The 26,275-nt window shown below is 41.9% G+C and overlaps 2 protein-coding genes across 2 annotated transcripts in view; both read left to right on the forward strand.

The window, feature by feature from the left end:
• Nucleotides 1-841: 841 nt before the first annotated feature.
• On the forward strand, nt 842-9,510 carry pkdccb (protein kinase domain containing, cytoplasmic b). Its single transcript, XM_029493933.1, has 7 exons — nt 842-1,535; nt 2,255-2,395; nt 3,816-4,087; nt 4,358-4,437; nt 4,731-4,838; nt 8,199-8,375; nt 8,590-9,510. The coding sequence occupies exons 1-7, from the start codon at nt 942-944 to the stop codon at nt 8,691-8,693; spliced, it is 1,476 nt and encodes a 491-aa protein (XP_029349793.1). The 5' UTR covers nt 842-941; the 3' UTR covers nt 8,694-9,510.
• A 7,763-nt stretch (nt 9,511-17,273) lies between these two features.
• Nucleotides 17,274-26,275, forward strand: part of eml1 (EMAP like 1) — a 40,879-nt gene continuing 31,877 nt past the window's right edge. The window contains exon 1 of the mRNA XM_029493490.1: nt 17,274-17,388. Within this exon, the coding sequence (XP_029349350.1) occupies nt 17,361-17,388 (28 nt within the window). The 5' untranslated portion in view covers nt 17,274-17,360. The remainder of the gene's footprint in view (nt 17,389-26,275) is intronic.

A 26,275-nucleotide genomic window follows, 5' to 3' on the forward strand; every position in this document is an offset into this window, starting at 1 on the left:
ACACGCAGACACACACAGACCCAAAGGCTGACAAGCACATACAGGATACCACACACACATATACATAATGAAATGAGTGGGGTTGGCTTCTGGCTGCTGTTGAAGTGACAGCCATAGTAATTTCCTGTGGCAGATTTCTGGGAAACGCTTCATTATGGCTTCAATGCTGCCTCCAGATCTGTGAAACAAGGACAGCTGCGTAAGCAGAAATACAACAAGACTAACAGCCACAAGACACTGAATGGAAACACAACGGAAAAGTGACTCTGAGAACTTGTGTAGATGTGATGTGTTATTTTGATTCAACTGATGAGGCTCCTGGTGATAAAGAAAGGCCATTTTGTACCGGCTGGGGGGAAAAAGGGGCGTTTTGCTGCCACCTGTTGGGCAGATTGAGCACATGGACGCAGTCAGCCTTCCCTCCTTTTCGATCATATTGTAAAAGAACACTTCTCTAAACACACGTTTTACTTTGTACCACCATGACTTGGGCCGCACGTTAAACTAAATGACTCCTCAAAGTGACATTTCATGTCATTTTATATAAATATAAAACTTGGTGTTGACAGTTGACCCGCTCCTGTGCCTGTGTTCAATCAAACCTGGCTCCTGGTCGCGCAGCTTCACTTTTGTCTGCAGATGCGTGAAACCCGGTTCTTGATTGGTGCGGTGGCTGCAGCTGCGGGAGGACCGGCCGGGTGATAACGCGAGGTCGAGCTCTCCTGCAGACTCGTTCAGCGGGTGTAAAGTTACGAGCGCGCAGGACACACCTCTAGAGGGAGTTCCCGGGGAGGTGGAAACAAGGAGGCGATCGCTCCTGCCGCAGAAAACCTACCAGGAGTCCTCCAGAGCGGAGCGAGAGGCGCTTCGCAGCCTGCGGGTCGTGCGTCCTTTTCCCGCAGCAGTCCGTGGCACACCGGAGGAGGTGGTTCGGGGGAGACATGCCCGAGATGGGCAACTCTTTACGCGCGGCCGCCCTGCTGGCTTTCGTGGTTCTTTCTATCCTGGTGTCACTCCTGATCAGCAGCATGCAGCAGTTTGGAGCCAGAATATCGCACTTTTCCAACGCGACCCCCGCTGCGGATGAGCCGCAGTCCGCGTCGCTCCGCGGGGCGTTGATCCAACAACTCAACGAGAGGCGCAAAGAAATCATCCCACTACTTCTACCCGACCGCGAAGAGGATGAAGGCGGACTATCTGGGGCTTCTCGGCTGGACTCAGATTGGGATCATAGTCTGTGGAACGAGATCACGCATGGCTCCAGGAAAGCGCATTTGGATGAGATGGGTTGTGACTCCCTGGTGGACATGCAGGCGGTGGAGGTCCTCGGCTCTGGATACACCAAGCTGGTGGTCAAAGTGAATCTCGCCGGAGGTCGGCCCGTGGCTTTAAAACTGGTCAACGAGCAGGGAATTGATATGGGGAAATGTTTGGAGGAGTTCAAAGACCCGCAAGGCTGCCGGGAGCTCGTTTCCTACAAGCTGAAGAAAGAAATTGTCCTGTTGCAGAGGCTCCACCACCCAAATGTCATAAAGGTAAAGTGTCTGTCTCTGCCTGCTTCCATCCATTTGAAACCTTTATCCATGTAAGAATAAATCCAGAATTCAAATACCAGTTACACATTAAAGACAATATATTTTCTTTTAAAGTTGTGGAGCATGTGTAACATCAGAAGTTCCATCTAACTTCTAAACACTTAGGTTTTTCCATAATCCATGCACCACTGCTCACATTTTCCTTTGTCTCACACAGTGAGCAGAAAGAAGGGCCTCCTTGGCTCTGCGGGACCTTCCCATGTAATTAAATTAAATTCACTGACCCTCTACTGACCTTTGGGTCTAGTTTGGCAGGAGCTGACAATGTGCCTCTGTCCATGTCTGCTATCCCTGGTTGCATCTGAGACCCCCGAGCACTTACTCATTCAAACTATTACAGCCCAATTTAGAACTAGTTAGAACTAAGCAGACAAGTTTGTCTGTCGCATCCAGCAGTCGTTTGACAGCAGTGTGTCCGACAGCTCGATTAAACACATTCCCCTTTGGGCTATAATGTCATTTTACTGTCACAAGCCCGAGCCGCAGGGCAGAAAGCTGGCAGGACACCCTGTCCTCACAATTTACCCCCACACACACACTTTATGGACAATTACGCCTGTTGCTTTATTTAATTTCTGCAAATAAATGATTTAAATAAAAGCTCTACAGCATTTGCTGTATTTTACTGTGAGTAACAATGTTAACGTTGTACTTTACAGCTCAAAGGCCATTGTGCAGGAGATGGAAGAGACCAGGGAGGAAGAGGATCAGACAGAGGAAGAGTCACAGTGATCCTAGAGCAGGGGGATCCTCTCCAGATGATCCATCTGCTCCAGAGTCCTTGGGAGGACAGGTTTAGGGTAAGGACTTTAGTTTCAGCTTTTTTAGCTTTCAATGCGCACACTGTGCCATTTATCCTCAGAACTGCACTACACACATTGTGCATGTGAAACATGGACGAGCACATGCTCTTCTTGGTAAGAAAGATGAAGGTGGACATTTGAAACTCCTGAAGTTCTGACATCTGTCCCTCAGTGTATTTGATCAGCCCTTGGTTGAAATGGAGATGGGTCCTGGAGTTAATCCACTGGAGGTTAGGAATGTCATCTCCTCCCATATACACACACACACACACACACAGCTTCAGCTCGACCCCCACCGCAGGTATGTTCTCTCTGGGAAACCACTGAGGCAGAATCCCTGTGTGTGTGTGTGTGTGTGTGTGTGCACGTGCGCACGCCTTCATCCATGGATTGGAAAAAGAACTTTGGTGTTAGGAAAAAGAAAGACAGAATGAGTGGACGCGCGAAACAAAAATGTCAGTCTGCATGTTTCTATGTTACAATTAGCAGGAGTAGCGTCAGCCTGCAAGAATCATCTCAGCCGTGGGCCTCATTTTGCTACATCACTCAAACAGCCGTCCATAACACCCCCTGCCTGAGCTTCTCGGCCCCCTTCAGCTACGTTGCATCTGCGCAGACTACAGTAATCCGGGGGTGTTTGGTTTCACCCGGCCCTGTTTTTACAGTGCTTCGATCCCACCAAGTGACGTCCAAGAGACTCACATTACCTCAGACTGCTGCTATGTTTGCAGTGTGACAGAATCTTTTCATGCTCTGTCAGTGCGTAGCTAATGCCTTTATTTTGCCTTCAGTGGCCCGCTGATTTTCTCTTTCTGTTTTTATTATTATATTTTAAGAGCGCTATAAAAACTGTCTCGGGAAATGGCTTGCAAATGTGGTTGTTGAAATGTCTTAAAAGAAAATACAAGTTTTTTGCAAGCGCGAACATTTTTATTTTATACTATTTTTAGCCATGCTATGGAGCTTTAATTATATTGTCACTTTCTTTGTGTTTTTCACTCAGTTTGTAGCTTTTGCATCAGGAAATGTGCTGGTTTGTCCAACAATTTTGGCACATTTTTATTTGAAGATCAGTGAAAGAAGCTGAAGTGGCCGACTTTGGCTTTTGAACTGAATATTTCATGGTTGGTTGATTGAAACAAAGAATTTTAATCTTTCAAATTGGGTTTCAGGAAATCATGGTGGGGTTTATGCTGATTATACATTTAATCGTCCAAATTATCAATTCACCCAAAAAATTCCACTGAAAATTATAATAAAATATTAGGACATCCCAAGCGATGCTTCCGGAGTTGGAGGAAACGTATATTAAATTGAATTTTATCTGGTCAACATGACATGGCGTGACAAAAGTCAAAAATATTCCATTAAAAATAGCATAAAGCAGCATTGACAGTCATGTTTTCTTATCTCCCAGGTGTGTCTGGACCTGGTCCGGCTCCTCCACTTTCTCTCCCTGTCTCCTCTGGGCTCTGTAGCCTTGCTGGACTTCCAGCCCCGTCAGTTCGTCACTGTGTCTGGCGAGCTGAAGCTCACAGACCTGGATGACGCCAGCGCAGAGGAAACTCGCTGTCAGAGCGATGCAGACTGCATCCTGCAGTTTCCACACAGAAACTTCACTCTGCCTTGCTCGGCTCGTGGAGTGTGTGATGGCTTGAATGAGAAGAAGAACATTTACAACGCCTATAGGTATGATGGATGGACGGGTGAAGCAGCCGCTGAATCGATGATTACTTAAGTATAGGCTCCGATGACACCTGAACTGTTGCAGATAGTAGAGACATGTGGCGGAAAATGTCATGTTTGACGGACAAGTTGTGATCTATATAGGTATTCCATCGGGAAAACTGTATTTTTGACAGCTTTATGGACTGTTTGTTTTAACACCTTTGGGAGTTATGTGATGGGACTTGTCTTTGTTTCTGTCTGTCTAAATGAGTTGTCTCTGCCTGGCTCCAGGTATTTTTTTACCTACTTGCTGCCGCACCAGGCCCCGCCCGGCCTCACACACCTGGTAGACCACATCATGAACTCCACAGGTGAGAACAAGAGATGTCTTGACATGACAGGACACTAACTGTTGAAGATCAGAACGCAAATTATTCCATGATTTTGGTCGAGTAATGACATGTCCTGGTGTAAGTGCTTCTTTTAACGATCTCGACAAAATGCTTCACGACATGTAAGACAATAGTGAACACAAGTTGTTATCTGTTAAGATCACAGCACTTGGATTAGATAGCAGAGGATGGAAAAACACAAATCATCAGATCATTTCTTGCCTGTAGTCAGCTGGATGTTTTATCAACTTTAATGCATTGTATGTGTCCAGGGGAGCTGAAAGCTGACATCAATCAGACGCTGGAGGCCTTTGAACACATCCTCCTGCTCTACAAGTCTGGCCTGCACCTGGATAACTTGCCTCCATCAATAATCAGAGGTAAGAAGGCTGGAGACTGGAATGAAGGCTGCTTTTTGTGTGTGTGTGTGTGTGTTTTATGAAGTACAGTGGACCCTTTCTTGGAGAGAATGCTTGGCCCCTTTTTCATTCACTTTGAGAGAAAACTCAGACAACCGATGCCACGTTCATTTTCTAGCTTTAAACAAATGAAGGCGGGGTGTTCTCCCATTCTGGCTGTTTTGACAGGTTTATTAGGCAGCTGGAATGACAGGACAAGACCAACAAAGTAGGATTAATCCTGTGTGTCTCTGGCTCAGAAAGCATAGTTGGCATTATTTAAAAAAACAGTGCTGAGATTACAGTGAGTTATTCTTTACGAATGAAGTGTTTTATTTAGCTCTTCTGACTTTTAAAGATAGCCGCATAGAAAATCTTGTGTAGAGGTTTGGATTCCTCATATGGAAAAAAAAAAAAAAAAAAAAACAACAAAAAACTCTAAAGAATTTTTACTCTGAAAATGAACATACAAAGTTGGATAAGGTTTTTCTTGTTTTGGTTTTTTTTTTTTGTGAAAACTTTCCATCCTTCTTTGTATATTTTCAGTTTAAGCACCAAACGTCCTTCACTTTTCTTCTCTCCAACTTTCCTGCGCTCACTTTGCAGCCCCCACGTCCCTTCCGCCGCTCCACTCAGCTCTATGAAATATTAATAACAGAATGACTGGCATGCGTTCTTGCGGTAAGATTTTTCCATCCCCCAGATGCTGGACTGTTTATATAGCAGCGCTTTGTGAATTTAATCACAGATTCAGGGTAAAGAGGTCTTGGCGCTGAGGCCGACACCAGGCTGGAATGTTTTAGCTTAACAAGGAGGTGCCATGAGCAACCCTGCTGCTGCTAAGTGTGTGTGAGAAGACCTATGAAATGTGTGTGTGTGTGTGTGTGTATTCTTTCAGCATTTTGTGCACTTTGTTGGAAGTGAAGTCCACTTTGGGTCAAGGACGAACCTGGTGGCATTCTTGTTGTGTTAGTTAAACCTAGTTTAGATTAATTTAGTTTAGTGTGGTTTTTAGGAGGAGATTAATAATTTGAAACAGTAATTGCCAGTTAAACATAAAAATAGCAACCAGTTAATTTAATTTATCTTGCTGAGTGGGAACAAGGGGAAACTAGTCGGCTTGGCTCTGTCTGCGGAGAAATAATAACAGATGTTATATTTTTATTTTTTTATTTTTTACTTTTTATTTATTCAACACAGTTGAAATACATAAAATCATAACCATCTCAAGTTACAGTCCACTCAAATCAAGATGATGTAAGTTCTTAAGTTTCAGGAAATAACCACCAAAATAGCTGAATTGTCATTTATACATTTTATAGGGTTTAATCAAACAAGACACAGAGTTTTAATTGGATATGTGAATTTTATTATATTTTAATGGCCGAATGATGAATGATGATGAATGATATTTTTCAGTTTAGTTCAATTTCACCCTATATTTTATTTAATTTTTTTAATAGTTTAACATATGATTATTAATCAGCTATGGTGACCACTTTCTAAGTATATTTCCAGTAAATGTATGGCAACCGGTTAGATGAATTTATCACATTATACTTTAGACAGCTTCAGACTCCGGCACGTTTGTGCAGTCTAATCAGATGTGATATGATATGTTCACGAGGGAGCTTTTGGGGTATTGGGAGGTAGTTTTTGTCGGGCCTTTGGACAGCGCCAGGCTTGTCTATCCAGCTTTTACTTGTAGCTGTGTATTTACCAGATAGCTATTAGTGTGGTGTGATCTTCTAATGGCCAGCTAATAAATGTAGGAGTGCATTTCCCTGACTGTGAAGCTATTACTTAAAAGGACTAAACAGCCAGAGGCGAAAATATCAAAAGATTCTGCTATTGTACATTAAAAAACACATGAGCCCATTAAAAAGAGAAAACGGTCAGATTTGCAGCCAAGGACACAAATTTAAAACTTGATAAAAGAAGCCAAATGGCAGCAGAGCTCAAAGAGAAAGACGGCGCAATAACGCAAGTGTGCATGTGTGTACAAAAAAAGATGCTGATCACATCCCAAGTCTTAATTTGAAATTACTGACAGATGGAGAATCAATGATAATGCGGATGTAACTTTTACTGAGATCCTTTGTGATTTGATGAAGGAAACCAAAATCTGGTTTAAAAAAAGAAAAAAAACACAGCTGCTACAGCATCTATAAATTTAGCTGTGTGCTAAAAACATATAAATACTTTGATTGTCTGTATATTAAAATGGAAGACAATGCTTACATTGAGAGGCCTGTGTCCTCAATATCTGAGGCCCACCACCCTTTAGTTCCCCAACAGGGCTAAATTTTTTTTCTCCCCTGAGAAGGATCCTCTAAAGACTCCTTCTCCTTGTTCCCTCTTCTCATATCAAGAAGGCAGATCCTCGTGTCTTTTTCCTCCTAACAATACCCCTACACACAGACACCAGCTCCTGCCATTTAGAACAGTTAACAGTTTGCAACAGTGTGCCTCCTCCGTACAGACTCACAGACTAGGCTTTTGTCCATTTCTGGTGTGTGTTTCAGTATGTTTGCAGGCATGTGTGTTTCTGTTCCTGCTAATGTGTAGCAGATGATTTAAGACCAGATCCACCAGAGGTCTGACTGAAAGAATTAAAATGATAAATGTAATGCAAATGTTGAGCAGGGAGGAAGTGAGAGGATTTTTCAGCGCAGAGCAACAGTTTGTGGGGAAAGAAGTCAAACTGGTGTCAAACTGAGACTATTTTCCTTTTTACAAAGACCAGAGTATGTCCAAGCCTCGGGGTTATGAACAAAAAAGGTGTGTGTTTGGCATTTTTCAAGCAATTAGATGTTTAGTAGATTGGCAACAACTATTTTTATATTCCAGCTTTGTTCAAGAAATTGCCAAATATTTTGTGGTTCCAGCTTCTCTGTTGTGAGGCTTTTTTTTTTTTCTTTTTTTTTTTGCCCGACTCATGGAAAAGTGGCAGCAAATTTTGAGGGTAAATCTGTTAGGCATCTGTTAGGCACTCATGGTCATCCTCTCTGTTGTGGTAGCGCGTAGATCCGTAAGGTGTGTAAAATAATTTAGTTGAAATTCCTTTTTTAACTTGATGCTGTAAAATGGCCAAAAACACATTGAAGACTGTTTTATTATGGTGTTCCTGTTTACTTTAAATCTGTCAATCATAACCGTAATAATCCCTCTGACTCAGTGGGAGCTTTGTGGTCTCTTGCTGAATATTTTTAACATGTTTTATTAGTTGCTCTCCTTAGCTTCCTAATCTGTACTCTCTTCTTGCTGCTTGCCCTTGGAGAACACTTGAAAATCTTCCTGTAGTCTGATCTGCTAAAATGACATCTTGTCTCCTGTGCTTAGATTACACCTTGATGCGAGGTATGGGGACCTCTGGGAATGTGGACTACCGTTGCTGGCCCTCCTACAGCCAGCAGGGCTGTGTGCTGTCGGTCCACAGTGCCAGAGAGGCTGCGTACATCTGTAACTCGCACTCTCAGTGCAACAGCTTCACTCTGACCGGACAGAAGACGTGGACGGGTTTGTGGAGTCACACATTATTACCTTTTATTTTCCTGTAATCTGTCACCACATTCAAAAGTCTCATAGTTATTTCTTATCAAGAAGCTAGGCCTTAAGTATGAATGGCCTATAAAAGCTTATTAAGCCAAAACGTGCAATTTGATTGATGTTGCCAACGTGTTAAACATGCCTCTTTTCCACTCTCTCTTCCCCCCCCCCCATGTTTTTGCAGGTCGCCTCCTGGCCTCTTTCAGGAGCGGCTTCAGTCATCTGGTGCCTGATGGGACATCAGAGGTGTATGTGAAGAAAACCAAAGCTGAAACGTCTGCAGTGTGACGTGAGGAACAAACAGAGTAGTCCTGTTTATTTCGAGCTGGAGTTGCTGTGGAATAGGATGAAAGATAACACACAGCCGGTTGTGAAACAAAGCTAAATGTTGCGCTTAACAAACTTAAGTCCTCATCACGAACATGAGTGCAGCTCAGTTCTGTGGGTTCACAGGAGGAGCGTAGGGGCTGAGGAGGAGGCGTTTGAAGTGAGGCAAGTGAATGTGATGTATTTATAGGGCTTCTGCTCAGTGACTGTTTGATCTGCCTGCCAGCTCACTGCCTCTGCCAACTGCTATTTAAAGGGATTTCCCTTCAGGTACAATTAAGGAGGGAGAGCCTTCTGCCCTTGACAGGTTTTTTTTTTTTCCTACCTTGTCTTTATTTGCTGTGTGTGTGTTGGCTTTTGTTGTGAGGCTGTGTCCCCGTAGTAGGATTTTTAAGCCAAAGAGGTAATGAGAACAGCCACTGCAGCTCAGCGTTTGAAGCCTGAGGATGAGAAAAGAAAACAAGCTCTTATAGAAATACACTTTGAAGTTAATGCACTGAGGTTGCGGCGGTTTTTTCACGGTTCCGTGCCTTGGCTGCACTGTGGTATGAGAGGGCAACAACCATGTAAGCATTTACGCATCAACAGTGAGCAAAGATGATTAAAACCATTCCAGAGCAGTCTGCTTTTGTAAACTTTATCCTGCTTAGTTCATAAATATTTATATGATCAAGTGAAATGTAATTGTTCTTACATGATTGTGCATTATATCTTATGTGCACCTTGTGGGTGAAACTTTTATTTTCAATGAAAAATTCTTCACTTCAGTGTTTGTTTTTTTTTTTTACTTCTTCACCAATTGTAACTGTACAGTTTTACTATTTGTAATATAAATGTATTGTTTCTACTTTTTCATATTGTAGTTATTTTCATTTTACTCTCTTTACATCTAGGCTACCTTTAATAACTGTACTTCTCCTTAGCAAGTGTGTGTGTGTGTGTGTGCGTGCACGTGCACGCTTCAGTGGAAAGGGTTGAAACTTTTTTGTGTATACTAACCTGGTTTTGTGTATGTTCTTTATCTGATTGCGTTCCCCCACATCTCATATCTGTAGCCCATCTGAATGGGTTAGACTGCAAACCTTCAGGGCTCCGCGGAGTTTGCACAATACCAGAGGAATGCATTCAAATGCCTTGTCATGCTGTGCTCATTATGAGCCTTAATTAATACATGTAAATGAGCTTACTTACAGGCCCTTTGTCATGGTGAGAGAGGTGGTGATGCTGTGAGACAAAGACAGTAATCAGGACAATCAGCTGAATCTGCGGTTTGCACACGAATGGACTTGCCATCTGTGCCTGCCAGGAGGAACCCGGTGAGGCTCTGATAATGGCAGACCTGCTGGGTGGCAGATTGAAGGGTTTGTGAGGTCCGGACTTGTAGCATCAAAATTCAACAGAGTTTGTGACAGGAGAGAAAGAGCAGAGCAAATACCTTCAATGTCTTGATACAAGCAAGAGATTTCTGTAACATCTCAACATGATTTCCTGTTGCTCTTTTAAAGAGAAAAACACAGCTAAACCAAAGAAAAGAGCACAACGGGAAATCAGAAGTCCTCCAGTTGAGAAGATAAAGCAAATTCCTCATAGTTTGGTGGCAATTCCTTTACCATTCATCCATACCACCACAACTGACTTGAAAAGACATGTCCTGTCCACGAATTACACTTTTATGACTAAGACACCAGAGAGGCCTGAGGATCCTCTTTGGCTCATGTTGGCCCCTTTTTGTCTGGACAAAGCTTGCTGATTAGGCTCTGATTATGGAGATAAGGAGTCTGACTCAGATTAGATAAGACTAACTCGCTGGACCAACACAGCAGGACTGAGCAGAAGGACTGGCTGCATGGTGGGGACTGTTTATCTGTGCTACATTAAACTGACTTAAACACTGCTGGAGCTGTAGAGAGCTACAAAAATGCGTCAGAAAGCAAAAGAATAGTTTGAGAAATGTATTTCCTTCCTTACTAAAAGTCAGATGAGGAGATTGATACTACGAGGCACTTTCCAACAGCTATGTGTTTCGGTCATTTACGCAGTGAAAGGATAGTTTCAGGGGAAAAGCCGCAGCTAGCAGCTTGCCAAATTAGCCAATTACACAGACAGGAAATGTGAAGAAAAAAAAACAACATGATACATGTGCTCTTTAAAAAAAAAAAAAAAAAAAAGGTTAAGATTAAACAAACCAATACCACGCTATTTTGTGGGGTTAAGAGATGTTAGTTGGTGAATTTCTTTTTGTTTCCTTTTCGTGCTGGTTTTTTTTTATGTTAAGTTAAACTCGTGAACGATGTGATAATCCACATCTTGTCCCGAGAATTTCATCTGTTGACGAGCTGTTATTTATTAAAACTTACAGCTGTGGTTCATCTTTTTCCATATAAGGCATTTGGTGTCTGAAGCAGTTTGTCTTGGCAATTATTTGGACTGAATTAATGGATTTTCTGGCTTCAGATAAAGCTTTCATGTTGTTTTCTGCTCAATTTTTTTTAAAGAAAGAGCAGGGGTATATTCATTAGGTTCTTTGATTGAATACAGACGATATTCCTAACCTAACAATGCATCTTTCTTCATATTCAGGATGGGCGGGGAGCCTGGGGTTGGTGAATCAGCACCATCTTCTGCGGTCGCTCCAGAGGAGTTCTTCACAGCAAAGTTTTTGTATTCTCAGTCGAGACTGAAAATATTCCCTTTCTTTCCTGACTTTGTTTATTTAGCTGGGAAGCTGAAAAGGCCCAGAGCCCCTTTTCGCTTGTTTGTATTTGTTAGTTATGAGTCATATTCTTTTTTTTTTCTGGATATTTCCATGGTAAATTGTGGTGCAACATTTCGGATGATCATGTCGTATTACTGTCTTTGTAGTCGTTGGCGGTACAGTGCTCCTCTGTTTTTAACCATGTAATTGACAAGTTTTTTTTTTTGTTTTTTTTTTTTGTGAAAGGTTCAGGGAAGAAGTGGGGGAGGAGAAAGATTGTTTTTTTTTTTTTTTTTTTACTCAGCTCCATACCCCTCCATTTCTGTTTTTTCAAGTTTCCAGTTTCACCCAACTTGTTTCCGTCGGGTTTTATTCATGACCTCCATCTGGAAATAATATATGTCCATGAAAACAAGCCATCAGCAATTTCAGGGAAGACTTGTGTGTGTGTGTGTGTGTGTGTGTGTGTGTGTGTGTGTGTGTGTGTGTGTGTGTGTGTGTGTGTGTGTGTGTGTGTGTGTGTGTGTGTGTGTGTGTGAGGGGGACATTAGGGCCTCCTCTGTGGGATTCAGGCTCCACCAGTGCAGCAGTGTTAGTGCAGCAAGAAACTGAGCTAAGAGGCAAAGTTTCGCTCATGCTCTCTTAAAATCCTCATGCAATGCATTTGTGGTCTGGCTAAAGTCTTTGATTCGAATGCAAAGTTAGTCATCAAATGATAGAAACCGCAGCTGCTGGGAAAAATTACGTGTCAGGCAGGTCTTTGGCAAAATGTTTGACCTTGGCTCAGACTAAAAATATGCATTAACTCAGTGAAAGCCTGCATAGTTCTGCAGGAAAGAAGATCTGGCTTATGTTTGAGTTGCTTGCAGGAGCGTATGTAGCCTGTGACGGGAGAGATAGAGCAGATATTCACTCGACTCCAGGCTCACAGAAACACCTCTGTGCCTGTCTGCCGCCTTGGCTGCCGTACACAGGAGACCAGCCGGTCACACCTGAGAGCCTCTGAAGAGTAGCCAGACATTTAGCCGGCCTGTCCCGAGCACAGAGGCTTCTTAGTTTGAAAGCTGCTGTCTATATATCTAACAGTCTAACTGACTATTTGTCTGTCTGCCTGGAGCTGATACTATCTCTTTTAGTCATAATGGCTTTCACAGGCCCTGAAGCAGAGAGCAAGTAGGTGTGTGTGCGGAGGAGAAGTTTTCATTTCTGCTTGTCTGCAGTGCGGGGTGGGGGGGTGTGTGTGTGGTTGGATCATGTTTTAAAAGCCCCAAAGTTAACCCCAGTCAAAAGGTTTATACCTACCGCTAAAGCCGCAGAGGCATCTTGAAAGGTATAATAGTTCAGTATTGTATCCAGTGACATCTCCATGGGCCCTGCTTTATGGCAAAACCTATATATCTAAGTGCAGCATAATTTTGCCCAAAAAGTCCAGGTTGAATGAACAATTCAAGCATATTTCACAGCAGCCTGAGAATAATGTATTTTTGTCATGTTCTGTGTCTCACCGCTCAGAACTGAAGTACCTTTTCGTTATGAGATCCCCACATGTTCCTCTACCCAGCATTCCCTCTCACTACATCGCAGCAGCAGACTGGGTCATCTTTCCTTTGAACCCCCCCGTACCACCTCTCTTCCCGTGCATCCATCACAGCCAGTCTGTGGAACCTCCCTCTGCCCCACCCATCCACCTGTGGGGGTTCTGCCACTGCGCTCCCTCTCTGTTTAAAACACCCATGCCAAAAAACCCACCACCACTTTCCCATTAATTTAAGCCCCCGCCGCCGCCGCTGCTGCTGAATTGTTCCTCTCTGTACATTATTCTTCCCCTCCAACATTGTCCTCCGCCTGCCAGTCTTCCATGGCTTCCGTCTTCTTCCAACCCACAGCTGCTGTGAAGCATCTGGAGTTTCCCCCGTCTTTCAACTAGCTGAGACCTGAGGGCAGGTCTGCTGAGGATCAGGAACTGTGGTTGTGTGTGTGTGTGTGTGTGTGTGTGTGTGTGTGTGTGTGTGTTTTGCTGACTACCACTGCTTTTCAAATCAAAGTGCCTGCCTTTTGTTGCATGCTCTGGAATCCCCTCCGTCACACCTCGGCCATTTCTCAGTGGGGGGCTATTGCCCCCAGACAGAGGAAGACTTCCTCCCCTACAGTTAATCCTCTATCTCAAATACATCCTTTGTCTCCACTGAGTTACAGGATAATCCTCAAATTAGATTAATTTGTGCGTTCAGGACCTTAAATTTAACAAGATTTTCTAATTTCTTGAAACACACAAATAAATTTCGTTCTTGTTCTGCTCATAAAATTTGACCTTTTCATTTCGGAGAAAACAAGTAAACACTCTTCTCGGAGTAATCCTGTCGATGCACTAACTTCCACTTCTGCCATGTTGAAGGTTTATGAGGTGTATGCTTTGCAATGAGGGATTTTAGCTTTAGACCTATGTTTCTTCCCATTTCACACAGACTTTTAATTTTTAATGCACTTTTAGTTGCTTCAAGTCACCGATATCTTTCTCGCAGGAGTTTTACGTTATCGGCCTTACTCTATTTTTGATCGCAAAAATATTTGACAATAGTGTAATTAAGTATACCTCTAATAGCGATACTTGTCTCTAGCACAGCGAAGTGTAGATTTAGATGGCTTGTGCAGGTTGTTAAACCTGGGGAGAGCTGTGAACTGCAGCTCTTTGCCACAAGTCCCCAATTAGGGTTCTGCCCACACAGCCATAAAACAGTTAGTGGAATCATTCAGAGGCTGTTAGATTTAACACTATTAAGAGTTCATTAGTACCTGCATATACAACTGCTGCTGACATTGGAGGATCATTAACATGGACCCATTAAAACAACCCACAGGCCTTTTCACTCATATTAATTACACTCCCTTTTGGCATTCACCTGCAGTGCATTTTGATCGTACACTCACATCTAATTTTATTTTGTATGACATCAGAAACTGAACTAGTCTTTTTCAAAAACAGGTTTTTAAACTTAAACCTCCAGCTGGATTGAAAATCAGCTTAACAGTCTCCTAATGAGAGCATGAAGACCCAACTGATTAAGGTAATTGATTAGTGCAATATATTGATTACATTTTTACTTTTCCAAAATGATTAATTCAATTTAGAATTTCATGTAGCTTCTTTTTTAAAGAAAACATTTTAAATGGTGCAAAGTAATTATAGAATGGTTCATTTATTTCATTATTCTTACTTAAAATAATTTATGTATAACTACTATTGAAGAAATATAGAATAATTACACACATTAGACTAACAAACATTAACATATTTTTATTAAAATTATAACTCGCAAATTTACATAAACCACACCATTATGTAATTAAGATCGCACAAAGTCTATCAATAACCCACTGTCATTGTCTTTCAGCTCATATCTGCTAAGTTTAGTGTCACTGAGACTGAAGCAGACAGACAGCAGGGCTGACTGGGGAGGGGAGAGAAAGAAAAACATCCTGGCTGAAAGAGAGAGTGATTGAGCACCAGGTCGACAGAGACTGGATGAGTCACAGACTATGACGGAGAGAGCGGAACTGAGGAGAAAAAGTTACGCATCAGAAAGGTAGTTTGTGAACATCAGTTGTGAAAACGTTGCTGCCACACAATAACTTGGTGGCAAATTCAGAAGTTGAGGAAATTCTTCAAATAATCAACAATCAAATAGTCACCATATGTAATTCTTCCTACACATTTATTTGGTCTTTATGTTAAGTTAACCAAACCTCACCAGCGTGCAGTCTGTGAGGGATGATATTAGATCCACATCTTTGATGGTGCTATTGACAAAGTGAAACATTGCGTTTAACAAACTGTTCTTCACCATTGAAAATGATGGATCGCTCTCTGAGAACGTATTTAAATAAAAAGAAAAGCTTGGTGATTTAACTTTTACTAAGGATCGATGTGTAAGCATTGACTGACTAAAATAGTTTTTGTTTCAAATATTCTGTATTTTGGCTGAAGGGTGCCAGTTTATCACTTAAGCTATCTGAACCAAGTAACCAGAGGTGAACAGATGTTTTACAGTACTCAGGTTGTTGCAATTTACATTTAGACAAATTCACTGATTTCCTGCTTCAGCCTGACTTGTTCTCATACCAACCGTGGCGTCTTCTGTTTGTGGAAACTTTGCAATGTTTACAACAGTTGCAAATCCTGAAAACCAGTATTAAGCTACTTTACAATCTGGTTAAGCATAACTGGCACTGGTGTATATTACCTCAGCCGAAAGTAATTGCATGTGATCACTGGTGTGCATAAACAGTCGCAGTGGTGAATGGCCCACTTTCTGTTTACCAGAGTGAGAAGGGTCGAGAGGTCTCTTTCGGGTGAAGGCTTGGGTTACGTTTGCAAAAGGGCCTGCAAGCTCTTCTGCAAATAAGGGATGGAGATCAAACATCAAAGCTGGTCCTGAGCGTTAAGGCTCGGGTGCTGTGTTAGGCAGGCGGGGTTCACTGACAGCTGTGGAGAACAGATAATGGAGCAGGAATCCCCTTTACGTCTCGTACCGTTCCCTCTCAAATCTCAAGATAACCCTGGTCCCCTAATACTAAATCCTAACCTCTGTGACACTGGCACTGATGGACCCGTCTGCCATCTGACCCCTCTTAGTCACATGCTGGAGCCTTCCCTCGTGATAACCTCTAAGTCAAGTGACAAAGGGTCAGCTGAGTAAGCTGAAAATTAATTCACGAATGAGTGTGTAGGATGGTCTGCAGTGAGCTTAATCAAAGCCACCCCCCCCCCAACCACCCATTCTCCTGATGTACATCTGTCCTGTTCTGCTTTTACTTCTCTTTGCTTCTTTGCATACAATGAAAAGCACTGTATAAATTTGATTCATTATTATTTTTTATTATTATTAAAGAACGCTCTAAGGAATACTTTTGCACTCGAGTGGACCAGTGACCTGTACAGCATTGTGAAATGCCTGGTATCCCTTTTCTTTGTCTTTGGATTAGAGGGAGAGACAAAGCAGGCTGTGCTCTTTTATTCCCCTGCTTTTCCCCTTTATGTATGGTTTAACTTCATCTCGCTGCAAAAGACGGAGCTTCATGTCTGTCCATCTGCCTGCCTGGCTGTCTGCCTGGGTTCCATACAAGCTGCAGCTACTCATAAACATGTCTCCTGATTTATTCATAGGGATAAAACAGAACACTGAGCTTAAGCGTAGCTGTGAGAACTGTAATCCTGAGTTAGTTGACCCTGAAAATTTCTCGGGACACTTGAAGAGCTGGAAACAACAAAGAATTTCTTCTCTTATGAGGAAGCACATTTACAATGAGACACTAGTGCCCCTCACAGGAAACAAAAACTACTACCTTCCAAAAAAAGTTCTCAGCTGCAATGACAAGGTTTGGCCAACCTGTTTCTCAAGGGATAAGAAGTTTAATGAAGCTCATTTTCTTGACAAAGTGAAAAATTTAGGTTGCAAACAAGTGGGATTGGGAAAGTTTTCTGGTGATGTTTTGAGAAAGATTTTGAGAAAGTCTGATTTTCTCTGTGAAGTTTTCCGTCTCTTATTTGACTTTCACGGTGAAATAGGTGGTGATATGTAATGTTCAAGAGTGCGTGATATCATATCCAAAAAAAACCCCTGCTATATCTACAGGAAACCATATCCCCAGTGAGAGCTGTTCATTTCAAAATTAGTGTCCAATAACACAGTGTGTGATGTGTGATTGGCACATCTACTGACCACTGGTCGGGTTGTTGAGAGAGGGGGAACAGGGGGAGGCCGAGGAGGTAGAAGTAAAGTAAGAAAGCTAAAGAGAGAGAGGCCAGCAGCCAAAAGACTAAAACAGAGTTTTACTGGAGTAGAGAACAGAGAGGCAGATACTTAAGCAACAGGCCGGGGGAACTCAGCCAACACAAGAAGACTCTGCCCTGATACTCCTCACTCTCTGTGGCCATGCCTGACTGTGAAGGGCTGCCAGTGGGTAAGAATAAACTGAAAGTCTGCTCGTCTCTTCCACAGAATAGTGCTCATGTCCATGTTCAAGAGAGATATATGAGGTGCATGTGTTTGGATGCATGTCTGTAAATTGTTTGGATGTAGAGGTCGTGTGTGTGTGTGTATGAGTGTTCTCTGTCACTGTGTATATGTTTGAGGGCGTGGGTCTTTCTCAGCCCATCCTGTTTCACTCTAAGCCCCTCCACAGGGACAGCTCACCCAGCTAGCGTTCAGCCTCAAAGAGGAGCCAGTTCACTTTGCGCCCTTATATGGAAACTTGGAGTAATTCCCCTCCGATTTCATAAAAAAAAAATGGGGAAAGATTCTGCAGAAGTTTTAATTAGATGTATGGAGAGAACCGATGAGAGGATACAAACAGTGCAGAGGAACAAAATTTCTACTAAGTTGTACCTCTTGTCAGTCTCTCCTACTGTTTTTGTAACGAGGGTTGGTGGACTCAACAGTGCTGCATGTGACCTGGCTGTTCCTGGTCCATGTGGTCAAATGCTACACAGATGTGTTGTGTATATACTCTGGTGTGTGCGTGCCGGCACAAGTGTGTGTTTGTGGTAGCAAAGCTTTAAATGAATGGTCATTTCCCTCAAGTGCAGCCAAGCTGACGAAAGAGCTGAAGCATTACTACCACCCAGTTGACAGAGTAACAAAAACAATCAGTTATAAATAGAAACCTTCCCCTTGTCTTCTCCTTTAACTCGCTCATGTTTCACTCCCTTACTCCTTTTCCTTCCACCTCCTCCTCGCTATCCTCCCTCCCTCTCCTTTTATGCCCTCTATTCCTGTTTCCTATTTGGATCAACTCATGCATGGCTCCCTGTTTAGTGTAATTGAAGATCACTTAGGAGTAAAAGAACTGTTTGATGTTTTTCAGCTGCATAAACTGCCTTGGCAACAACCACAAGGCTTGTAGTTAATTTCTTTGCTAGACGACTGACCAAACCTCCATTATCATATGAGATCATATCATTTGCTAGGAAATGGCATTAAACTTGTTAAGTTGAATCAGTGATTCTCTGATTGACACCGTGAAACATCCTTATTTTAACTCTTCTTTGGTCCAAACAACTGATAAGACAAACCTATATGTCACCCTGGAAATGTTTTTCTACACAGGGAATAATATTTATGTATGTATGTAGTGGAAATTATCCAAATGAATGAAAGTAGTAAAAGTGAACTCAACTGATTTTACACATCTCCGCCATTGAAGACATTACCAATAGGCTGTGTTGAATCATCTGAATGAAACAGCACTTTGGAAATATGGAAAAGAAGCTTGGGAGCCAGGGAAGTTATTTAAGTTAGTTCCAATGATTTCACTGAGCAACACACAAAATACATTTTAGCAACAGTTTACATATAAATTTAATGTATCTTCAACACTCCTGTACAAGGTTCAGTTGCAAATATTATACAGTTTTGAATGTAATTTATTTTAGGATTGTTTTGTTGTAATGACAAAGTGTATGGTAAATCAATAGAAGCTGTGACAGTTATTCCAGACAGGATTAACCCTTTTTGCTCATGTTGTCCCCAAGTGGAGTTTTATTTTGAAATCCAGATTCGGTTTCCTTGTGCTGAAGTCCAACCGATGTCCTGCAGGCGGCAGTATTAGTATATTGTATGCATGGTGGTTTTCACCACCGAGTGCAGTGAAGTGTTGAGACAGACGAAAAGTGAAATTGGAAAAACTGGAGAAAATCAGATACAACTAAAGAGAAGTGAGTGGGAAATGAAAAGTGGACATGGATGGAGAGGCAGATTAGTGTGGTGAAAAATGAACAGCAGCACTGGCTGCTGTGTGTCATAACTGAGGCTCATGGGGGCATCAGGGGAAGTCATCCACCTGTAATACAGATGCTGTGTGTGTGTGTGTGTGTGTGTTCAGAGAGGTAGATGAGAGATGAAGACAGTGGCGACTGACGTCAGCCCTCCATCTGTGCTCTGAATGAGGACAAGTAGCTTTGCTCAAACCTAGTTCTCTAGTTAACAAAATGGCTGAACAGCTTTCAGCACAGTTACATGCAGTTTTGTTGTGGACGTGTGTATTTGTGACATCTAGACGGGTGGGTGACTGCCACAAAATATGCATTACAGTCAACTCTGCAGCAGCAGACAGCATGTTCCTACAGCAGAGTTTATTTTAGGCTGCATCGATTGAAGGACTGCTCTGACTTTGAAAAGGAGACGAAGTACTGGAGAGTGCAAGAAGGAAAGACTTTTGATGCAGACAAAATGAAGATTAAATAGAAACAGAACAACGTGAAATGGAAAATTTCTCAATTTAATAGACAAAAAATAATTGATTGTGTGAGGTGGTGGGCAGCGGTGCATGAAACGTGAATGAAAGATAAGACTGTTTGCAGGAGGAGCTGTGTTTTCACGCTTGGTCATGTCCATTTCCTGTGTATTCACAGTACATATATGTTGCGTGTTCCCTGTGCGCAGAAAGAAATAGCAGAGCAGAGTTCTTGGTCGTTCAGGAAATGGGGGGGAAGGGTGAACATGGATGTTTCTGCCGCCAAGTCAAATGTCATTAATGCTGTTGATGCTTGAGAGAACACACAGCACAGTCTGCAGTGCACGGTGTGTGTCCATAATACACACCATGGCACTCTTGGGTTCTCATAGCGTGGATTGCCATGGTGGCATAGATGGATCATTGTCAGGGTTGTAGGAGGAATTACACTGTCCTGCACTGACCTGCAAGGTGCTGTTTGCTGCTCTTTAATGGCCACATGCACAGCAGTTGTTTCCCATTAACTGAACTACAGCAATCCTGTTCTGGGTCCAAGTTATGACTCATTAACATATAGATTAGAACTCAGTGTGGTTTATAACCCTTCTGTCCCACTTCTATGGCAATATTAGTGTGAAGGCGGGGGTGGGGGTGGTGCGGTCAGGCAGGAAGAGATGCCAAAGGTTGACACAGACACAAGGAAAGATCAAGTAATATCCACAATATGATTTGATACAGTGCCGTGATGTTATGACTGCTGATACTGTACACGCTGGTCCTCTCAAAGTCCCTGTGTGCTCACTGAAAATATAATCCCCCTCTCCAGACATATGTATTATCTACTTTGCATGTCTGCCCGCTCTACCCTGCAGGACGGAGCACTCCTTTTTACAATTTGTTTCCTCTTTAGGGTGGATTTACAGGAATATTTCCACTAAATCCAGGAATAAATCCAAATTGAAGGTCTAAACATAGAGGGTTTTTTATTCTGTGCAGATTTCAAGGCCCTTTGAGGCAGATGGCTGATGGTTTTAGGCTACATAAATAAATTATACATATACATAAACAAAACTGACTTGACTCCAGACAGATACTTGTTCGGGGACTTACTGCACAAACTTGACAGAGACAGGGGTATTGTTATGGTGCATAAAAGATGAAAGCTCAGTTGGCTGTTTAGCTGTGGAAGTATATTCTCTTAAATCTAGGCCATATATTGTATACAAACCATTGGGGCTGGTCTTCAGCTTATATTTGGATTGAGGGCTCACTTATTTTGCCTGTGGTGGATGAATTCACTTTAATTTTTCATTTTATTCACTTTTGGGCTGTCAGTAAGATTCATTTTTTGAACTGTGGCTTCACATATAAGCTTTATGTAGCAGCTTCTGTTAACTGTCCTTCAACCTAAACCAGTAGTGAAGCAGATTTAAGGACATTTACTCTGATACAGGATCCAAGTTCATATTTCGGACAAACCTTTACTTGAATACTTAGATTTTTTTTTTTTTTTTTGTTCTACTCTACATAACATAGCAGGCCTCTTCTTGCTCTACTTCATTCATGATGAAAGCTAGCATGATGCACACAGTCAGTCACTGGTTATAAAATAAATAAATCCATTTGACAGTATTAGTCAGCAGTACACAAAATAGATATAATTAGCTCCAACGTTAACAACTACAAAATACTATTCATACAATAATACAACAATATAATAACACAATTTGGAATTTCACTTTACAATCAGTACTTAGTACTTCAAAAAAAAAACACACACAAATATGCTGAAAACAGCTAAAGGTTTCTTTTGAATGCGTTACTTTTACTAAAGTAATTTATTTATTATTACTCTTAAAGGGAAGGATCTGAATTTTATCTCCAGCCTTGTACTCATGTCATCATTATCTTAGTAGATTTTACACCTCGGACAGCTGTGGGTTCAGGTTACTGCTGCTCAGTAACTACAACCACATACTGTAGGTGGTGACAGACAGCCCAAGTCAGGAGTCAACACTGGACAGTTGGTGAAACATTCATAGCAGATTGAGATAAGTAGCATTTGTCAGACAACAAATCTTAAAACTCATGTTACGCATTTTTTAAACTCTGCGGGAAATTAAAAAACCTTTTGTCCTAAAAAACTACACACACATTTCATGCTTTAAATGTTTTACCAAAAGTATTTATGTCAGACAGTCTCGGTAGAGCGTCGTCAGCTAACCTGTTATAAGGAGAGCAGACTATGTTTAACCTGTGATTGACATAATAATGCTGCTCTACAGCCTCAGGATTAGAAGCTATTTACAGACCAAAAGCAGATCCCCCTATTTACATTCACATGCCTTTACTGTCTCTCTCCTATATAGTCTGTTTTTGATGCAGCACACATGGAGACTAAACACAGAAAAAGGATTAGTTGTGCTTCATCTCTGAGCCACTGAACACTTTCACCATCCCTCACCTTTAAAGTATCCCTACTGTGACAGTAATATGTGATACATTCCCACCTCCTTTCTCTAAAATTTTGAAATGAGGGTCTTTGTAGATATTATACAGTCTGGCAGTGGATTTCTACACGCATAATGCTACTAGAGACCATGGCCAAAAGACTTTACTAAAAACACAAGGGGTGACCCAGTTTTCCCAAATCATAACATCATCATTTGGCATTGCTGTAGCTCGTGTGGCCCACACCAGTGTACTGCCCTGTGTTGCTGCCATTTTCTTTCATCCCGTAGCTTTATTTCTGTATTGAAGGCACAAAAAATATTCTGTGCAATCTTGTGAGTCGTCTAGTTTTTAAAGTTTGAGTTTGGAGCAGCAGATGGCACAATAAAGTATTGATACATATTTGCATACAATGTGATCTTAAGATTTTTAGCCCTGGAAATAGCTCAATGGATGGCAGTATTGATCTGTTGTACGACCACTTAGGTCCAGACAGAAATGCCAAACGTTTATAGACCACAGAGATTAATTTCAACCGACCTTTTCTGACTTTTCCTCTCCTGCCACTATGAGGTTTCCATTTATGGTCAGAATTATGTGGATGAAATACATTAACTCTAGTCAACCCCTGACTTTTATTGATGCCACTTTAAAGGCAATCAGGTAAAGTTAGCATGTCTAAATCATACCTGTTGTTCTGAGTGTGAGTGTGAGTTGTTTGTCTCTGTGTGCTGGCGCTGTGATGGACTGGTGGCCTGTCCAGGGTGTACCCTGCCCTAGCCTGATGTGAGATGGGATTGGCTCCAGCATCCCCTGCGACCTGGAAATGGATAAGCAGAAGATGAATGAATGAACAAATGATGGCTGGTAAGAGAGAAGATTATTTTCTTGGATGAACCTTTAAAGATGGATTATACTGTGGGTTTGAATGTTTCAATGAATGTATTTCTGTTGCCATGACAGTCCTCATCTTGTGCTCTATGCAGCCCCAAGTGCTTTTTATTATGCAGAGCTGTGAATGAAATGTTATCAATCTGCTGGATTCTACCCCCATTGAAACTAGGTCACATTTCTACCACAAAATTTATGCCTACAAGAAACTTTCAATAGAGGCTTTTATGTGGGTTAAAGTCAGTCTTGCTGGGTTAAACTAAATTATTTGTCTCCCCTTCATACACAGCAGACAGACCCTTGTCTGCTCTTCCTAATTACTGTCGGACTTTGATAAATGGATCATGAGCTGGAATCATGAACACAAATGCAGTGTTTCTACTTTCACTTCCTGAAGCTAATAATTACCAGCTGAAGGGTATCATAGTTCCTAATTCAGAGTTATAAAATGCAGTTTAATATGGACTCTGACATCAACCCTGATAAGTATTAGAAATGACAGGTTACTTTCTCCAGCAGGGGGAAATGATGTATTTTCAGCAGTCACTCAGTTGCTCACTGATTTACTCTGCCTTCTCACATTCAATCTGTCTCCTTTTCCCATCCAGACAGTTATTAAAAATAGTGAGCCTGTCCGTTTCAAGCAGTATTTCACCCCCGGCTGGTCTGGTCCCTGTTACTGTTAAGAGATGTGGCGCTTTTATCGACCAAAGCCTAAGATGAGGTACAATATTAATATCAATGTTTCTAAAGGTGATTTTTTAGTCTGGTAGGATGGACAAGTTAGAGTTTATGTACAATCAATATCACATTCAAGATTTAGTGTTTCTCGATGACAACAACATAACAAAACAACATAAGCAGCCTGTGCCCCTGGACGCTGGCACTCACAGCCCGAAGATCAGCATGCTAACATGCTTGCAATGACCCTGCTGGCGCGCTGATTCTCAGCAGGTGTCGTTCTTACTTATTTTCACTATCTTAGTTAGCGTCCTAGCATTCAAACTTCTTCATTCGCATTAAATGTAAATATAATATGTAATATATAACATTTAACCAAATTCCATTCCATTCCACACAATAAATTCAGTGGCAGGCAACAAAGTAATCAGATATTTGGGTCTTGACAACCATGTACGTAGCTATAGCCAACTGTTAGTACTGCCACAAAATGATAACGTTGGGTGTAAAATCAAGCCCTACAGTCTCTCGCTGCTGCTTGCACTGTGAGACAATAGGTTGGCGTAATAACCAGACTGTTAATCTCATGAAGTCCAGATGAATGTTATGATCAGGGAAATAAATGTTTCATGGTGAGGGGTTTCTGCTCTCTCTTCTTCGTGTTGGCTCATATTCTTTGTTCTTTCGCACAGGCTCGTATTAGGTGACCTTTGCTACCTGCTGCCACATTTGCATTTTAGATTTAACACATTCATGTCTCACTTCCCTGGTCTTCAATAAAAATAACCTGTCCTTGTCATGACAAGGACAGTTATAAAATCGCTTGTAAATCTCATTTGAGCTTGTCACTGCTACGTTATTGTGGAGGTTGATTAAACCTTGCCATTAATGTGTGTATACAGCTGGATGAGGTTGACTGACAGTAAATATCATATGTGTCCCAAGGATTTGACTGGACTCAGTGTTTATAGGACTTAGGTCAGACCACAGGTTGGATTAATTTGGTGCAAAGTACAAAGCAGCCCAATAACCAGGACAGGCACACAGATGGTGGCTGGATCATACAGAGGATTGACCTTGTTTCCTCCTCAGCTCTGGATTTTATTGTCTATAATCCTGGCCCACTGACAGAGTGACTGATAAACTCTGGATAAAACATTGTCAGCAGTTTCTCTCTGAAAATTGGAAACAAGAAAAAGAGATGAGCAACACACTCAGTTTCAATACAAACTTTAAAGTGGTTCCAAAAAAAAAAAAAAAAAAGAGAGAGAGAAAAAGCTGTAAAAACAGAGTCAGCAGGGCAGGTGAGAAAGCAAAGGAGGTCTGTTGCCAAGTCCTGTTAAATTGCTTTTGGGCAAGATAGTCAGCCCCTAACAGATGTTTTATGATGAGATAGTTGACCAGATGCTCTGACCGCGCAGGTTGTGCAAAAATAAGTTTTTATTTTGTTTATGCAGGATTTAATTTTTTGTTTCCTTAGATTTCCCATATTTGTCTGTGTCCCCTCTGGACTCACTGATCAGTGGTATGAATGTGGGAGGCGAGGGTGAAGTGGAGAGCGAGGAGGGGTGGAACAGCAGCGTGTCCACCACCTGCCACCCACTGAGCCGTAGGTGGGGTTTAGGAGACCCTTGGGGGTGGATTTTGGAGGGAATATAGCCCAGTTTTAGCAGCCTCTTCTCACGTGAGCATATGCACAAAGAGACAAACACACAAAAACCAGACCTGTCCCAAATCTAGATCCCAAATCTGGATCCAGAATGAGCTTTACAGTAATCTGGAGCTCTCAGACAAAACAATTCACCGACTGCTGTGGTGACACAAAGGGTGTTTATAGTACGTGTTGTACTCTGGGTCTGTATGGGTCTGTATCTGAATCAAAACACTGGAAATGGTGGCTGCTTTTTGGTTTTATGGAACATCTGAAGGCTGAATTCACATGAATATAAATATTTAGGTGGATTTCTACATATTCCAGTTGTCAGATCATTAGCTCTAAATGCAGACAAGGAGCTGTGTGTACATTTGGTGTAAAAATGGATGCAGAATTTTCCGTTCTGAGTTTTTTGAAATTGGAATATCCATGTGATTTCAGAAAACAAGTGCTGTAGTGTGCAAATGCAATGTTGACCTTATAGTGCGTCACAATGAGCACCTTGTTTTTCTCACGTAATCCTGTCTGCTGCTGCTGAGCTCAGTAGATCTACTGGGTGGCTTGATGTTATTGTGTAATAAGTGAAGCAGAGTGCTGTGCTTTCCTCAGGGCAAGGCAGGAGAGGGAGAGAGCGAAGGCTGGAGCTCTGAGGTCAACTGTAAACTGATCACTGCTTCACTCATCTACCATCAAAAATGTGTTTTACTGCCCACCTTTCATCCTCCAGTTAAAGGTCAAATTTAACCAGGCAGCCTATGACCACAGAAACCGCAGATACCTGCGCACACAGGTTACATCATCTCAGATGGAAAGGAATAAACACAGCGAGAGAAACAAACGTCTCCTTTGAAGATATCTACCATGGTCTTCCTTAAATCGTCCCTGCCTTTGTGTAATTTTGTCAGTTTCCTTGTGTGTTCCAGGAAGAAATGATGGGAG

This window comes from Echeneis naucrates, chromosome 22, assembly GCF_900963305.1.
Source record: "Echeneis naucrates chromosome 22, fEcheNa1.1, whole genome shotgun sequence".
Taxonomy (NCBI): domain Eukaryota; kingdom Metazoa; phylum Chordata; class Actinopteri; order Carangiformes; family Echeneidae; genus Echeneis; species Echeneis naucrates.